Below are 17,912 nucleotides of genomic sequence, written 5' to 3'. Positions count from 1 at the left end.
GTTTTTGAGGAATTGAGAATTTTAAAAAGTGTCCTAACATTGAAGCAGTGATATATTCTTAATACAAACAAATTTCAGTTTGTTTCAGCAGGAGTATATGAAGTAAAAAGTGTTTTTTGTTTTCACACTTTTTTTGTATCCTTATGCTTATTTCTAAGCATGTAAAAATCATATTTTTATGTATCTTTATGCTTTTAGAAATTTATGGGATTATACTTCAAATATTGTTCTACAACATGCCTATCATGATTTATATTGCCAATATCTTTTTATGTCAGTCGATATTGTCCTACCTCAATTTAAAAAAAAAATAAAACATTGCATGGTTATACTCCTCTGTGGGCGTGCCTTAACTTAGGTAACTAGTTAGACCTGCGGCCTGGGCATGCTGACCACTACGGAAGGAAGGCAGCTGCTATTAGGACAGAGCCTGAGGCCTGGGGACCCTGCCCCTGTCTTTGTTTAGAGTCATAGAAGCTGCTCATTCTTGGTCTGTGATAGCAATACAGACGCAACTCTGAAAATTGTCACAGTTTCTTAAAGGAGCTTGTATGTTCTGCTTTCCTCAAAAACTGTGGCATGTTTATGGAGGACCTGATTTGGTACCCAGTCCGCTCTAAAAAGCTTCCTATGTCTGTCCTTGTGGAGTGGAGTGTTTTGGCTTCTCTTCCTTTAGATAATTAAACCTTGAAGTATACACATTTCATTAAGGAGCACATTTTAAAACATCAATATATAAATCAGAACTTTATTCTGACCATTGGGATCCCTTAGGGGGAGTAAGTATAAAATTAATTTTGCTCAGATTTAGGAGTTTTAGTCAACCTTGAGAGATGCTCATTTTCTACTATAATAGTAAAGGGAATTAACAGGTATTTGGCACTAAAACTGCCATTTACCTCAAACAATATGGGGAAAATTTAAGGGTAGTCTTCCCAAGTGTTAGAAATAATGCCGAATTATTTTTTCCTGCAACCTGGAATGACTTCCAATAGAGTAGTTACTAGTTTCTATCTGGAATCCAATTTCTTGCCTTGGGCACCTTATGATGTGAGAATAGGCATGGACCAGAAATGGATTGGTTGGGCAGATGGCTTTGCATGTAGCAAATCCTTAGATTGTTCTGATGAAGGAGGGATAATATTGTCAGGCTCACTGCTCCTGTCTTCATGAGAGACTGGCTTCTGCTTGACCCCTGATGCAGAGCACCAGGGCGACTGCCCAGAGGCGAGCCCAGCCCTCGGTAGGGTTCAGAGTAACCTGGAACCAGGTGTGAGCCTGGGCGCTGTCGTGGGGCACTCCATCCCGAGATGTGGCTGTGGGCTTTACTGCCTGAACTGCACCTGGAATGTACTTCCTGATGGAAAGTTATAGATGATACTTAGTTTTGGTCTAAATAGTACAGATTTTTAACTATTGTTTCTATTAAGAAATAAATATGCTTTTGTGGGTTGGCCTTTGCTCAGGTGCTTAGTGTACATGATAAAGGGATTGTATATGCACACTCAAAGGTTAACCTGTTGCTTTAGCCGCATTTGTCTAATTGCCACATTCCTGAGGCTAACTCTCTCTCATAGGTTTTGCTGTGATCTGACTTCCCCACTGTTTTGCTTTGATTCTGCCTTCCCTCTGGCCTCCCTGGCTTTTTACCTCTGGCCTTTCTCCCTGCAGACCTATTGACTAGATGAAAACCGTGAGGGCTTTTTCCAGCCAGCTGCAACAGGAAGGGGGAGCATTCCAACTCCCAGCTCCATTATTGAGTCTGTCAGTTTAAAAGAAGAAATGCCAGTTCTTAGACTGTGTGTGGCCTCTAGTTTCAGTATGAGGAAAAACTCTTCATTTTAAAGTCTGTGGCTCTAGAGTGCACCTGCCTACCTCTCACTCCCAAGGAGTGTGTCTGTAGCATGGCACCAGTTTTCCTAGTGCTCCCGGAGACTGAGGGGCATCTTTGGGGCAGGGTGACTCAGAGCTGGTTCGTGTGCATGTACATGTGTGGGAATAGACATACATACCCCACCCTCCCACCTTCCTCCAAATCTTCAGGTGGAATGAGGCCTTACTGCATTAAAAACCTTATTATTACATATTAACTCTATGGGATTTGAAAATATCTGTGAGTCCGGTTATGTGAGGGCTTCTTGGAATCAGGATTTTATCTAGTCTGTGGTCATGTCTGTGAGTTCCTAAAATGTGGCTGGCTGGGCCTCCCTCCCAGGTGTTGTTCTATTTTTTCCTGCCACTCACAGCCCGTAATGTCACTTGCCTGGGATTACACAAATTCTTGTGTGGTGTGGGCACTTCAGTTCTCTCTCAAACATTCTTTTTTCCTCTGTAGCTTGTATTAATTCCTTAATGTATCACCCTAATTTTGTAAACCATTTAGATTTGGAGGGGGGTGTGTAGGCAGGTGGACATAAACTAATTTTAGGGCATGTTGTGAAAATAGTATTTGTATTGCTGTTTAATGTTTTTTCCTTTTTTTTATTAGGCAAGAAAAAGTCATATTTCCCACATTGTTCATGGGTAACTGAATTTGTTTGCTGTGCTCTTTTTCATTCTTTTTTAATCATGGTGTGTGGTGGAAGACAGATTAACAGACTGGTTTTACTAACTGCATGGGGCTGACTCTGCTGTAACCAACTTACGGCCCATATGTGAGCTTTCAAGTTCCTGTTTGACTTGACTGTATACAGTTACTATTGGTTCAGCTACGCAAAACAAACACTTGTGAGTCATGGTGGTTCTGGGACACTTGTGCGCAGTAGGCCCGACAGCACTGGTGGTGTGTGGTCAGGTGCTGTGGTGGTGACACTGGGGTCAGCCTCACTGGCAGGCCCTGGGACCACATTTGACTGTCTTCGTGGGACTGGGGCTCTTCCTGTTACTTGGTGTGTCCTGTTAACCAGGAGCTAATGGTTATGGAGCTTTGCTGTGTGGAGTCTCTCCCCTCTGCAGTCACTCTTGTTTCCCAAAGTGCATTGGAATGGTAGATGCCTTCCTTTTCAGTTTTCAGGGAGGTACATTTCAGTTTGTAGAGCCTGGGGTGGGCACTGCAGCTGGCTGGAGTGTGCTGTGTTCCATTTGCTCATCTAACTAGGGAGCCTAGGGTGTGGAGTGGTCCACCTGCTCTCCTGAGTTGGCTCCAGCCCACTCATGCTTAGCTATACTGCCTTCTCAGGTGCGCTCCACCTCGCTTCTTTGATGGATTCTGTATCCATACTTTGTTGTGTTCGATTTATTGTTCTGACTAGCTACTACATGCGCCTTGGTTCTTTCCCCCCTTTTCCTCCTTTTGTTGCCATTTTCCAGCTGACCTTAGTTTCTTTTCTCAGCTGGATTCTCTATTTTTCAGACACTTTAACTGGATTTAAGTGATGAGACCATGGAATTTCATAGCGTCTGTAACCGTTTTTGCATAGGTGATTCCCTGATCTTTAGCTCCATCCCTGCCTGTTCTCTTTCCATTCGTTCCTGTGTGGTCCACCGGGACGTCTCCAGTCGCTCTGTTGCTGTGTGGTGAGTGTGGAGGTGTTTTCTTCTCTCCCATTTCGCAACCTGGCAGCTCCCTGAGGGTACATCACCAGACTGACAGTCCTACCTCTGGGGTCAGCTTTCTCCTCCCTTGAGCCTCTTACTTCCCACTTCTTGACTCAGAAAAGAAGTGCTGGGCGAGACCTAGCAGATTGTTATTCTCTCTCTATTCTACCCATCCTGTAAACCAGAACTTCCATTTGCACTCACACAGAGAAAGGGCTTTCCTGGTTTCTTGTTTCCCCTTTGTGTTCCGGGTCACACTGCTGCTTTTTCCCATTGGAGCTGACCGGCACCGGGAGCACCAAGTGGTTGCTCACTGAGGGCTGTCAGATGTCCTCTGGCCAGGAGGATCCCGGGAAAGGGTAACGGTCTGGACATCTGGAGGCAGGTCATGAGCCCTGCTTCCCCATTGGTGGGCTCACAGGTGAACTCAGGTGAATGGTTGGACCTTCTCCTGCCTTGGTTTTCTTAGCAATACAACAGTGGGGATGAACTTCATGTTCCCTGAAGGTCCGCGTAACTTGAAAATGCTGGCTGTCAGTCCTAAACCTGCATGAGGAGCCAGAGGAGGCACAGGCATAGGCCTTGGGAGTGTAGGGAGGGATGATTTAAAGTTTTCAAATGCTATGAGGCTCAACTCTCTGACCTCCCCAATGCCATAAGGATAAGGGGAAACCCTGGCTGTGTGTCACCGAGGTAGGACAGTGTACGGCAGGGAGAAGTTACCTGTCAGAGTCCCTCCTGTTGCTCTTGGCCTGTGTGTGGGAGACTTGTTTCAAACTCGAAGTCCATCCTCTGAGGTTAGTTTCTTCAGAAACTCTGTTTCTTCAGAGTAGTTGAACTCCTTGCATGCCTCTTTCTCTGTGAGATTAAACTCGCCTCTCAGTGAACAGAACAGTTAGCCTTTGTGGGGAAAATGGGTGCATTTTTGGTGAGAGGCACTGTCTCCATGAGTCTGTATTCAACTCTTTAGACCCCTCTCAGGAGTGGTGGGGGCACAGTGGTGAGCAGGTGCAGTGTGGCACTTTGCAGTTGGCTGTGCTGCCCCAGCTGTTGGTGGGACAGCATTTCCTGGAAAGTTTTTTAGGATGGGAAGGCAGGAGCAGTTTCCTGAGAGAGGGTCCAGGCCTCGCTCTCACTCCCTCCCTGCTTCCATGGCTGCGCTGCCAGGCGGCTGGGGCTGGGGCGCGGGCTGGGGCGCTCTGCCTCGTGGGGCTGGGGAGCTGGGTCCTCCTTGGGCTGGCCACTCATCAGTCACCAGAGAAGCCTACCATCTGGCTTTGCTTGCTTAATAACATAAAAAGGTACTTTTCCCCCTTCATTAAGATATTTATGTATATTGTAGGAGATTTGAAAAACAATAACAAAGTATAAAGTAGTAAACAAAATTTATTCCCAATCTCAGAGGGAGGAAAAGTAACTGTTGTTAAATTTTCCTTCTACAGTATGTGATTTTATGTGCATATATGTGTGTGCATGTGAGAGGGGCCACACACGTTCTAGACTTAGCTACATAGATAGCAGTGCCTGCCTATAATCTGGAATCTGGAATATATGCTACTTAAGTTTTCTTCTTTTATATCATCAAACACATACCGTTTGGTAACCTTTTTCTCCCATTAATTACATTCTGAATATTTTTCCATGCTATTGAAGAACTCTGGAATGTGTTTTTAATGGTTGTATACTATTTCATCATATGGTTGTACCATATTGCTTTAGCTAGTTCCCTGTTGGCAGACATTTAGACCTGTTCTGTGGGGAAAGTCAGGGTTGCACCACCCGTGGTCTCATCACTGAGGACAACCACTGAGTGCTCAGGTCTCTGACCCACTGGTGCTTCCTAGGCGCCACTGTTCCCTTGGGCCCTGAGGGTTCCACTGCAGGCCAGGAAGAGAAACAGTTTTAGAGAGCAAATGAACTTCTTGCTGTGTGTCAATGATTTTTAAATGACAGTGTCTCTCTTCCCCCTTCCCTTCTCTGCTCTGGTCACCCCCACAGGGCAGTAAACGGCTTTGACCCGGCTCCTCCTCCTCCTGGTCTGGGCTCCTCACGTCCCTCGTCGGCACCGGGTGTGCTGCCTCTCAGCGTGTGAGTGCCCAGCCTCCAGGCCAGGACTCCTGCCCTCCTCCATCAACCCAGGACACCCACGCCTCACCCTTCGGCGCCTGGGCTCGGCCTGCGCCCCTCTGTCTGCCTCCCCAGGGCCGGCCGAGGGTGGGCTGCATGCAGTGGCAGCTGCTGGCCCTGCCCAGCCCCAGGACTCTGCGCGATATCAATACTGGCTATTTTCTCTTCTCGCCGTAGTGCCGTTGGTTTCACACGATTGCACTTTGTGGGTCACACAGTGATACATACGTGTATTACTTGGTCTCCGGATACAGAAGTACCCATTCATCACATCTGCCTCAACCTCCACCCTGCAGTACTGATAGGGTTTAGTTGTATTTAGGACATTGCAAATCTTCTAGAAGTTCTCTCCCAAATCAGGTCAACGTGCGCCCTCCTGAGCTCCTGCCCAGCATCTTCAGTGCTCACAATCACGTGCCCCCCAGCTCCGCCCCACACAGTTTGGGCCTGTTGCTGGCCAAGTCAGGAAGGTCATTGAGTTAGGAAACATTTGCTGCACCTTCTGATTTGACTTCAGCAGTTGTCATCCCGTAGACCTGCCCCCACCCCAGAGCAGGGGCCTCCGGGACCTGGGCACAAATGGGGCTGGGCCTCTGCGCTGTCTTTTCCTCCTCCGGGTTCTTCAGACCAGGGGTGGAGGTGGTGGCATTTCTGGTCCTTCAGTTAAGTGATGGCTTCACAAGCTTTTTTGTTTTGTCTTCTGAGGGCCTCTCTAGTGTAGAAGGGAGGAGTGAGTGGCCTGATTCCAGGGGCTGGCTGGTGCCGGCTCCGGGGGGCAGACTGGGTGGCTGTCCCTGTGTGTCCTTTGATTGCTCTCATGCTGCGTTTACTGTTTACATTTGTTTTATTGTACATAGGTTCGTAAACATTGCCTAAGATATTTGTATATAACTTGGGCTTTGTGGCTTTTATTTATTCAGAACTCATATGGCATGTTAATGACTTACGATGGTGTCCTACTCTGGGCAGCTGTATAGGATCATCATGTGGTTAAAAAAAAAGAAGAAAATACTTCCCCTCAAAAAAAATCTTTTAATGTGGAAAAAATAAATTTCACACAAAAAAGTATCCAGGTTGTGTTACTGTGTTCCTGCCATCCTGCGAGAGAAGAACTGGAGTTACGGAGCTGCGTTCAGCTGCGCCTGCTGCTCTGCCCAGACGGTGTCCTCGCTCTGACTCCAGGAGCAGCCTGAGAGTGGCTCCAACCCCTCATGCAAACCTGGGAGGAAAGACTGGGACCTTGAGGGGGCAGTTTGCTAGGTCGCAGGATAACCAGGATGGATCCAGGAGTGGGCCCATCAGCTGTGTTGCCTTTCACGGCACACGCTGGTGTTCTGGGGCTAGAGGTTACTTGGGTTGGGGCTTTTCTCCCTTAAGTTGATGTTGGCAAGTGAGAGAAGGTGCCAGATGTCTGGTAGCAGAGCATAAGGTGACTGGACTTGAGAAATGTGTAAATGGAGTCAATGAATGTATCAGATTCTGGACATTGCTTATAACAAAGAGCATAACAGTATAGTGTATAGTTTTAAAACCATAAATGAGAAGTGAATCCAATTCCTAAGTGAATAGGAAACCTTAAGTAGGATACACGTAAACATTCTTTTTCTGTCTGTTAGTATGTGGGTAGAAATGTCTTCTATTAGTTGTTCCCAGAGGTTTTCCAGGAAGCGGGCTCACCGAGAGATGTTGCAGTGGTGTGCGCTGTGTCTGCCAGTTGTGCCCGCTGAGCAGCTGAAAACGTCAGGCCTCTTCCTGATGGGCACCAACTCCCGCTTCTTTCCCAGTCATTGGAAGGGTTGGAGTAGATCACAAGCTTAAACATTCAGCAGACTTCTTTGCTTATGCAGGGACCCCAAATCTAACACACGATAAGCAGAGCTACTCTGGTTAAAGCAGAGATGAGTTCTGGACCCCTGAGTCCTTGTCCCTGGCTACCCAGTGGCTTCTCAGTTCCTTTCCAGCTGAACACCCCTGGGGTCATCTCATCCAGATGGTTCTCATCCAGATGGTTAATTGTTCAGTCAGATGATGGAGCGGAGGGGCCCAGGCCCCAGAGGCCCACATGTTGTTCACTGGACATCACCACTGCTTTGGGTCCAGGAGAGCACAGGCCAGGTCTACGAAAATGCAGTGTGCTGCTAGGCTTATTTCCAGTTCCTTTAGGAGAAGACCCCCCCTCCATATATGTATGTATATGTATATGTGTGTGTGTGTGTGTATATATATATATATATATATATATATTAATAGCTACAGCTGCCCTTGGCCTATGACCTCATGAGGAAGCTGGCTGACTCCTTTGGCCTGTTTTCAACTGTTTGGATTATTTGGTTCAAGACGCTTCTTTGTACTTGCTCAGGTAGAGCATTTGCTACCCAGCATGAAAGCTACTACGTACTGTTTGCCCATCTGGCTAAAAATGACCTATCAGCCACCTGCCTCTGGGTGGGTTCTCTGCCTGGGGCTGCACAGTGCCCAGGTTTGCCTGGCTCTCATTAGAACTTCAGCCCAGAGTGGTAGAAACTATATTATACCCAGCCAACTCAGTTCAGATCCAGTAGCCAAAGTTGGGTTGTTGAGTCACAAGTGAGGCACGTGAGAATTAGATACAGGTGTCCTGAGAGTAGGATGAGCTGGTTTCAGCTCATCTTATAAACGGGAAGGTGGGCCCAGAGCGTAAGTGACTGGTCTGAACTCACACAGCTAGTTCAAAGAAAAGCCAGGATTGGAAACGAGCTAAGGGTCGTTTTCTTCGTGTTTTCCACCTGTCCAAACTTGAGGCCTTGCTGGCCTTGACTCTGTCCTGTGTCTCAGGAGATGAGCTGACTTGGAGCTGAGCTGTGAGGCTGGCACAGTCCTTGCAACAGGAGGGATGGTGCACCCAGCCCTCTTCTGGTCCTGTGCTTGTGGAGTGTTGACGGTGCTTCTCTCAGAAGCTGTCCCAGAAGTGCCATTAGCATCTGAGAGCCAAGGCGGAAGCAGGTACCTCTAGGGAAGGGGAGGTGGCCTGGGGTGGAGCCACAGCTTTAGGGACCAGCCCTAGCTTGCCCTGCCTGGCTCACACTGAGACGGTCAGTTTGGCTTCTGGTAGGAATAAGCCCAGAAAGGGGATGGGTCCAAGCAGTCGACTCTTTTTCTCTGTTTGCCTACAAAATGCTGAGGCAAGCGTTTTCCTCAATGTTTATTTCAAGGATTGTTTTCCTCTCTATATTTGCCCCAAAGGTTAAAACAACTTGAGAACACTAACTGGGCCTTTAAAATTTAGATGTTATTTGATTCATTCCTAAAAATGGAAGACTATACTTTCAGGGATCATTTCTATAGTTTGTTACTAAAAATGGGAGCAGGGGAGGATAAGACGACTTAAAGCCTCTTATCTGACGACTGTTGCTGTGAGTACTAAAAATAGAATCTATGGGAATACAGTAGCCCTTTTTTAGGTGTTGAAAAGTAATAATCTTGAATGAGTGTTAATTTAAGAGACTTCCTTTATAAGGTAGCACATGTAAAGAGGCAAATGTGGAAACAGCGAAGCTTACAGGGCTTGTTTTCGGGGACCAAGTGGGTTTGTGCTGTGTGGGCTACAGTTTGGAGTCATGGTATCTGTCCGCACCCACAGGAGTCTAACATAACTGACGCCAAGGGAAACATGCGAACCAAACAGAAATTTAACCTGTTTACTTGGGGTATTTGTAATTAGGTATCAGGTTTGCTGTGCCACTAAAATAGAGGTCCTGCCTGGATTGTGGTTCGCTGGCGGAGGCCTGGGCGGTGCTGTGGGAGCGGCGCAGGCGGTCAGTTGTTTGGCACAGGCAGAGTGTGTGTCTGCATTGGCTCAGAGCCTGTGCTCCCTGTCAGTAGGTCAGGGGAGGATGGGACGGAGGACCGCTGTTTTCCTTTTCTTTTTGTTCATTGAAAAATGGGATTATTTTAACTAGGAAAAATCTCATTGTCACCTAGAATTTAGGGGCATAGGTACACCTTTACATTATTGGTGTCACTAAATTAGTCTGTGTAAGTCTTGAATCAGAGTAACATATGCTATAAAAACTCGTCTTTCCAGCAGTAAGAACAAATAGAATCAGTCCCAGTGGTGATAATTGACAGTGGGGAGTGGTCAGGGAGACTTGAGCAGCTGTATGGGGCATCGCAGAGCCACTGAACCTGAAGTGTGGTGATCAGCAATGGAGATGACCAGTGGGAGGAGGACAGGAACCAAGCGAGCTTGCTGAATACAGCTGTATAAAAGGAATTAGAAGTGAAATTCAAATGATGCAAGTGGTTTACTTCTTTAGGGTTCAAATTTTTTTTTAAGTTGCCAAAATTTGTTTTTTAGAAAAATTTAAGTAATGGGATTGATTTTCTTTCATTACCTAAATTGGCCAGAAGACCTGCGCTGAGAAGTTCTGAGATTTGAACAAGTAGCTCAAAGCAGAGGCTCCCTGACTGCTGGGTGACCTAAAAACCAGCCCCCAGGCTCCGCCCCAGCCCCAGCCTCGTGAAGAGAGCACTGCATTTCATAGAGTCTCACACACCAGCAGTCGTAAGATCCACCTTCATTTTGTGAACCATTAAGAAAAATGTACCAGTTAGAAAAAATGTGCTTATTTTGACTTCTTATATTTACTGAAAGAGCTCTTTTAGACTTTGGACAGATTTTCATCATATTACCCTTAATTCATACAAAATTTGTACAAAAAAGGAAAATGTGAACATTCCTAAAACTTGTTGTGATTCTGATGTTCTGAACCACACTTCGACCTAGAATTGTCCTTGTGCATGTCTTCCCAAGCTGCGTTGTCCTCTGAGCCTTGGTGAGCGCTGGTGATGGAGCATTTCTGAAAAGCACATTCTCCAGAGTTGTCTTCTAAGCTGCCAATACCCATTCTGTGAGATCTGATGCTGGGCTCTATTGACCCTACCCTGACAACCCTGACACAGCTGCCACCTACTGGTGGTCATTGCGAGACGCAGGAGTTTACACAAGTGAGGACGCGGGTGTCTTAGAAGCTACGCAGTACTTGGAAGGAGGCAGTGCTGTGCTTGGATGCCCGTCAGACCCCAAATTCAATAGATTATGTTGCTTTACTTCTTGAATGAGGCTTCATGACACCCAGTCAGTAGGAAGTCCATTATTGGGCTATGTGGAAAAAATAAACAGACCTCAGTGTTGTAATGAATCAAACATGAATTTCTAGCCTTGGTAAGGGTTGAGGGACATGGTCACACTTTTTGTATACTGTACACAGGTACAGTAACTGCAGTTGTCTTTGGAAACTGACATCATGCCAGTATTCCCTTACTGATAGTTTCATATGAGATTTCTGACTATCGTATGAGTGCTTCACATGATTTGCTAGATTCCCAAATGACATGAGGCTGCCTACAAGAGGAAGGGGACTGCTCTGCCTGGTCCTGACAGCTGGCACAGGAAATGGCATTCTAGCAAAAGCTTAGAATTTGGTGCCCTTGTGACTGGGAACCGTTTGTGTACAGGAACTCACCTTGGGTCTCAGCCACAGGCTTCACTCTCAGTCTTGCCTGGGACTAGTGGGAGGAGACATCCTTTCCACTTTCTAAATATTAGAGCCAAAGGCCTGTTCTGGCTTGATTTTTTCTTTTTTAGTTGGGTCAGGATGGGGACAGGAAGTGGTTGTCCCTTGACAGCTTTGAGCTCTCTTCTTCCCCAATGTTGTTGGGGCAACATTGGCATCCAGGGCCATGGGTCAGTCACAGGCAGAGCCGCAGGGATGGCTGGCCCTGAGAACAATTTATAATTTGGTCTTCTGGCTCCACTTCATCTTAGCTCAGGTATCCAGGAATGGGAAACTTGGCGACAGAAAGGAAGTGTGACAGGGTTCTAGAGTCCCTCTGATGTCAGAAGTCCCTCAGGTGAGTCAGACTAGGAACACTGGTTGTGTTACCCCTGTGGAAGCAATTTAATTCCCTGGAGTGTATGCATTAAGAAGGAAGCACCTTGATGTGGCAAGGGCAGACAGGGCATTCATTAGCACGAAAGCTGCACGTTAAACCCCCCCATCTCACTGCATCTAAACTTTATCTTAGCAAATGTTAAGGCTTTCCCAGTCTGACCTGGATTCCTTCTCCAGGTGAGCCACTCTTGCTGGGTGGAAGCTAGCCAGCTTGAGGCTGACACAGAGCTTGGTCCCATGAACTATCTTCCTTGTGCTTTACACGCCCAGCAGAAGCTTTATGAGCTACCTTTCTGTAGACTGCGAAATGGTGGTTGGTAAAGAAAGAGCTTCCCTCTAGTTGGTATTTCTGGAATCAGGAACTGAAATCGGTCTATGCAGATGACGTGCTTCTCCTCATGGGCTGAGCAGCTGGGAAACAGTGACTTTAATACCAGTTAAACCAGCCAGGTGGGAAGCATTCTTACTTTTTGAGAAATACCAGCCTCTGAATTCCACAAACACTTGGACTGAGATCCTGAGTATAAGGGTGAGAACACATCATGAAACATGGTAACCGCAACTCACTGTTTTCCCCCATGGTAGTGACATGGGAGAAAAGCACTTTTGCCCATTTTTTTACATTCCCACCACTGCCAAGAAGCCTGGATATATACCTTATACCACCAGAACCAGCCTAAGAATATTATGGAGTAAGTAAAAAATCCAGCATTTTCTCTGTGGTTTTGTGCCCCCTTAGTTACTTCTCAGGCCCATCCTAATTGGCCCACACTAATAAGGCTGCCCTTGCGTCTTATCACTGAATCCTCCTGAAATCATTTTCAGTGTGTATACTGCCTGGAAATGCAGTCTGAAACTTCTTGGCTCTCTTAAAATACTCGAATCCAGTAAACAGCAACTGAAACCCTCTGCAAGGCCGCACCCTGCAGCCCCCAAGGCTCCCTTTTCTGTTAACAATCAGGTCTCCAGCCCCCATGGCCCTTTCCTTCCCAGTGCATCTTCAAAACAGAGAGGCCATTGGTGAGAATAAGACTTGAGCCAAGCCTGCCCAAAGAACTAGCCTGTCATCTGACACTTTTGGGGGAGTGCAGTGCCCTCAAAAAGCAGACCTGGCAGTCGGCATTTTAAGTCCGTGTAGTTCCCAACCTCCCATCAGATCAGAGGGGAAATGAGAACAGAAGGTGAGAAAACATTCCACGTTCACATGTTTATTCTTGTTTATTGAGGTCTGTTTATTCTTAACGGGTGCTTTTTCCTCCAAGTAAATAGAGCAGGCGTAAATATCTATAATGAATAAATTTATTGTCTTACAAAAATCATTGTCTAGAAATATGGGAATACAAGAAAAGATATTTGCAGTCAGGTGTCTGGTGGTCAACAGCCAGTACAATTCATAAAGGGGTAAAATCAAAGACTCCAAACCCACATGATAAATTCTTCCTAATGATGTTAAAGCTTTTAACCCAAAAGGTTTGTGTTTTCAAGCACGTTGCAGAGGATCAGGGATTTATATTTAACACTGATTCATTGTCACCGAATGTTTATAATACCACTTTGACTAGAGGTACATGATATGAAGCACAGTCAAAACTTAATACATTAAATTGTTACAGAGGCAAATAATATATTTAACATTGTCTTAGTACTGTAGTGTCTAAGGCACTTTCTGTAATGTCAGTTTGCTTAACTATCAACCAAAAATGCTAAATGTTCACTGTAACACTGTCCAAAGGGAAGGGAGAAGGAAAAATGAAAAAGGATTCACATCCACTGGCATGTCAACATTCAGGCAGATGGCGTCTGTTCTTGAGGTCTGTAAACCTCATCGACAAGCTTGGAACGAGTCTCGGACACAAAACCATATTCCCATTTTGGGCTCAAAGCAGCGGCTGAATTTGCAAGGTCAGCACGAAAGTCTGGCTGGCAAGGGAGGGCCTCCCGCTGACTCCTGCTCCGGAGCCTGCAGCTGCTTGTTCCTGAAGTGAGGGAAGGACACTGGCAAAGCCACAGGGTGCGGGAGACTGCCCCAAGGTCAACGCGATTGCCACCTCTGGGGCTGCAGCTGCATTGTGGCCACTATCCTTTCTACGCACAGAACGGCCCTGGCCAAGGACAGTTCACATGACAAGATGTGGGGATACCACCAACCCAAGGAAGATGGGAACCCTAAATGAATGCTGTGCCCCCCAATCCAACCCACCCCTCCTAATCTTTCCAAAGCCCCTTTCACAGTTTGCTCACTGAAATAGTGTTCATCATTATTCAAAGGAAATGAGAGATACAAGTGCAGTTTAGGCTTCACAATGTTCTAAGAGACTCGATGTAGCTGAGGAGTCGGGGCCACAGGAACACAGAGCTACGTTACCTGTCTGTAGGACAGAGCATGCAGAGCGACTGAGCAACAACCACAGGGCTGCCCCGATGACCCGGCGACTGGCAACAAGGGTCTGAAGTTTGTTTGAAAAAGGGTTCTCTTCTTAACATGTATTATAAAATGGTCTCTTGATGAATATATGGAAAATAGATGCAATGATGAGACAATCTGTTTAAAATGTGCATGTTTTGTGTATGTTTATATATAAAAAGGGGAGCAGTTGTACCTAATCTGAAGCAGGACACAGTATGTGCAGGCTGGAAAGCCTTAAGACACAGTTGACCTTTCAGGAAGGAGCCCCGTAGCTTGCCCGTTTCCTAAGTCTGTAGGCGGCCCAAGGCAGGCTGGTGCAGGGAGTTCCTTGGTGTCCCACTGTACTGCCTCCACTGGCTTCCTGTGACTACTCTGACTGAGGCGGCTGCGTCTCATTGACGTCACTGGTCTTACTTTCGGTGTCGTCATCTGACAGCTCCAGGGAAGCCCCTTCGATGTGCAGCTGGCGCCGGCCAGATCGGCTGGAGGAAAAGCTTATTGGGCCGCCTCGCCTGGAGGGAAGGGAAAGTAGACACGTGCGGGGTCAACGCACAAGAAGGTGTGGCTGTCAAGTTGTTCAATCACCTCGTGACACCCAACTCCCACCCCTTCCTCAGAACACACGACCCGACCCAGGGTGGGCGGGCAGGGTCAGGACAGGCCCTGGGGTTTCCACCCCACTGCAGCCCGTGGACGAGCGCCCTGGCCAACACGCAGTGGGGCCAAGCAGGAGGCTGAGGGCAAAGCTCCACCTGCTGACCAACAGCCATGTTTCTATGAAGGGCAGATAGTAAATATTTTATTTATGCTTTGTGGGCCAAATCAGGTCTTTGTTGCACATTCTCCTTTTTCCCCTAAACCTTTATAAATGTAAAAGCCACCCTCAGCTGACTGGCTATACAGAAGCCGGGCAGTTCAGAATTTGGCTGTGGGCCAGTGTGTTGGCACCCGCCTCCCCTCTTTCTCTGGGGGAGGAAGCAGTGCAGCGCTCTGTGCCCTGCCCGCTCCCCGGTGCACGTTGAACGCAGTGTGGTGGTGAGGCTGGGACCTCTCCTCACTGCGGACCTTGAACATGGATGGACACCTGGACAGGCTTAAGCTCTGTGCGGTCCATTAGTAAATGGCAAAAAAAAGGAGTAAGGGGAGCCATGTCTCTTCTCTTCTCCTTGAGGACTACTGAGAGCCAGAAATCCTGAATGGAAAGGGGAGGTGATTTAACAGCGAGAACAAGTAACTCTACAGGAGTCTAAGTAAAGCACTTCAGAAAAGACAAAGCCTGAGCCCCAGGCCTGGTTGGCTGTCTGGGCAAGCTTAGGGCGCAGGCTCCCCCAGGCCGCTCACCTCAGCCGGTTCTTCAGCGTGCTGACCTCCCGGCTCAGACCCTCGTTGGCCTCCGTGGCATCATCCAGCTCCCGCTGGAGTTTACGCCGAGATGCATTGGCACGGGTAGCTTCTTCTTCTGCTTCCTCCAGCTGCCTTTTGAGCTGCTTCATCCTGGCATTGGCCTTCTCCATCTTGGGGGAGTCACATGAGTCAAGTCACACCTGACTGGACCACCGCATACTGCATGTGTCAACACAGCTTCCGGCCCCACCAGCCACACCAGCGTGCTCAGACTGTGGATGGCCCTGCTATTCTCAGCAAAGGGAGCATCTACAGAGGAAACTTAAAACCCTATTTTCACCCTTTTGAGGTTTTTCTTGAGTGACCTATGGGACTGTGAAAGGGAATTGCTATTTCTGCAGAACCCAGAAGGGCTGGCAGTGCGTCAGTCTCCAGCCCCAGGAGAGGACGCCTTTCAGCGTGGGGGTTTCGGATGATGTGCTGTGACCTAAGTGCACTGGCACTGTGAGGACCTGACACGATCATGCACTCCTACAGGCGCACCTCCAGAACTGCCCTCAGTGCTGTTAGACTCTGAGGGTGGGGGAAGAAGGGGAGGCTCTGGGTGCCTGACTGGGGTAGAGGAAGAAAAGGGTTTGGGTCAAAGGCAGCAGAATCCTCAGCTCCACCCACCTCAGCGACCTAGGCTGTTATCTATGCAGACCTGACCACATCTTATTAAAATACTCTTTTTAAAATAAATTGATTTTCGAAAGGGAGGGAGAAAGATCGATTCTGTTGTTCTACTTATTTATGCATTCATTGGTTGCTTCCTGTATTTCTTGTATGTTCCCTGACCAGGGATGAAACCCACAACTTTCTGGAGGATGCTCTAACCAACTGAGCTACCTGGCCAGGGCATCAGAACATTCTCTTGACACTTCAAGAGAAAAAGGATGCCTGGATGCAGACAAGGAAAACCAGTGGGGTCCCGCATGCAGCACATTTGTTTTCTCTCTGCTTTCTGTTCAGCCCCTACCCCTCCACCCAGCCAGTAGACAGTGCCAGCCCTCTACGCCCAGGAGCCACTCCAGGTGTGTTACAGGTCAGAACCACTGACACTGGCTGACAGGCGGGAGCCTCGGCACTCAGGAGACACATGCTCCAGTGGAGGAAACAGAGAACTTCAAGGTTGAGTTATGGCCTCACACTTCAAAGCCCTCACCCTGTGCTCTCCCCTACTTCTCTGCATTTCTGGGGTTCTCGGCGAGCCCTGAGGGGTGGGGGCCGTGTCTGGATTACCTCTATACTCCCAGCACCCAGGAGTGCCTGGCGGAAACAGCACATGTTTGTTAGGGCACTGGAATTACGAGTTTCAAATAGCATTTTCTGAATTTAGCCAGTCTGCACCAGTCTCCTTACACAGTCATTTCTAGGGTGGGAGACATTTCGCCCTGCCCCACCTCCTTCCTTACCTGTTCTTTGTACTGGTCGGCATGGCGACGCTCATCTTCAACCTGCATGAAGATTTCTTTTAGTTTCTTCTCAGTGCGTCGGACCAGTTTGTTGGCTGCTGCTCGCTCCCTATGAAGGTGATCAACCCATTAATTATCAGTCTTTGTGGTTCTTGAAATGAAGGTAGGATGGGGAATGCACTTTTTAAAGTCCTTTTCCTCTGGAAGATGACATATGTTGGAGTGCTTTCCAGGACCTCTCTGACGAGAACAACATCAGGATTAATAGGGTCCAAAAACTTTCCCTTTCCGGTCACAGTATGAACAGCCTCTAATGCAGCCTAACACTGATAGGTAGAAAAAGTGTCTTCCTTCACACGCAGGTGAAGCACTTTAGTGATCTGAAGATCCAGCGTTAGATACAGGCTACCTGTCACGCTGAGTGCAGGCCTTTTGGAGACAAAGACCTTGGCTGGCTACCCGAATCTCCTAAATCGTTAGCTTGGAAAACAAAGACCCACCATGATGTTACGGGCACAGCAGCTAACACTGGGGGAACCTCCACCCTCTTTAGTCAGCAGTCAGATTGCCATGTTTTTCGACAAGCCTACATTGTTCCTTATGGAGGAACGAGAACTTACTTGGTGAACTACACTGCAAACAGAACAGGTCCTTCTATTCCTCGACACACATTATGCAAAAATGGATAGTGATAGAATTAGCTGGAAGGGTGAGTCGTGTTAATTACAGCTAACAACAAACCCTCAATTGTTTTATTTGAGCTCACTGGGGTTGAAAGAGTGGGGCGGAAGTAGGAATCCCGGGTCGGGGAGGGTGCAGGGCTTTGAGCACAGGCCCTGCACTTCTGGCCCGAGCTCTCCAACAACAGTAACTCTGAAGGTCTGATAGGTTTGTAAATGCTTGCCAAAAGCTGTGCTGGACAACTCTTCAAAAACTAAAATGGTTTACTACAATAGAACAAACTGTCAAGCTGTCCCTATGGGTAAAGAAAAACTTTTCCTTTCCTGGCAACAAGTTATAGCGTTTCATGTGATGCCACCAACTTGGAAAACCAACTTTGGGTAGAGGTATAAACTATGGGCCTAGACAACCATGGGGCAGAGTATGACC

The 17,912-nt window shown here is 47.5% G+C and overlaps 2 protein-coding genes and 1 pseudogene across 6 annotated transcripts in view; 2 read left to right on the top strand and 1 right to left on the bottom strand.

Annotated features, from left to right (window-relative positions):
• The window catches only part of NDEL1 (nudE neurodevelopment protein 1 like 1), a 60,288-nt gene extending 53,596 nt beyond the window's left edge, over positions 1 to 6,692 (top strand). For 3 of the 4 annotated variants that reach the window (XM_037028099.1, XM_037028101.1, XM_037028098.1), the window contains exon 9: positions 5,536 to 6,692. In XM_037028099.1, the coding sequence (XP_036883994.1) occupies positions 5,536 to 5,629 (94 nt within the window). In that variant the 3' untranslated portion in view covers positions 5,630 to 6,692. Of the gene's footprint in view, positions 1 to 2,488; positions 2,524 to 5,535 lie in introns of all 4 variants that reach the window. The other variant, XM_037028100.1, reaches the window with a different exon arrangement.
• A 2,265-nt stretch (positions 6,693 to 8,957) lies between these two features.
• On the top strand, positions 8,958 to 9,045 carry LOC118974758 (uncharacterized; annotated as a pseudogene).
• Positions 9,046 to 12,796: 3,751 nt separating this feature from the next.
• The window catches only part of MYH10 (myosin heavy chain 10), a 144,134-nt gene continuing 139,018 nt past the window's right edge, over positions 12,797 to 17,912 (bottom strand). For both annotated transcript variants that reach the window (XM_037028367.1, XM_037028366.1), the window contains 3 exons: positions 16,803 to 16,911; positions 15,346 to 15,518; positions 12,797 to 14,516 (listed from right to left, as the gene is read on the bottom strand). In XM_037028367.1, the coding sequence (XP_036884262.1) occupies positions 14,372 to 14,516; positions 15,346 to 15,518; positions 16,803 to 16,911 (427 nt within the window). In that variant the 3' untranslated portion in view covers positions 12,797 to 14,371. The remainder of the gene's footprint in view (positions 14,517 to 15,345; positions 15,519 to 16,802; positions 16,912 to 17,912) is intronic.

The sequence above is a fragment of the Sturnira hondurensis genome, unplaced genomic scaffold, assembly GCF_014824575.4.
Source record: "Sturnira hondurensis isolate 20B ecotype Veracruz unplaced genomic scaffold, ASM1482457v3 Scaffold0019835, whole genome shotgun sequence".
In the NCBI taxonomy this organism is placed as follows: domain Eukaryota; kingdom Metazoa; phylum Chordata; class Mammalia; order Chiroptera; family Phyllostomidae; genus Sturnira; species Sturnira hondurensis.
Note: the sequence above shows the minus strand (reverse complement) of the source record. Positions and strands in the feature narration are given on the sequence as shown.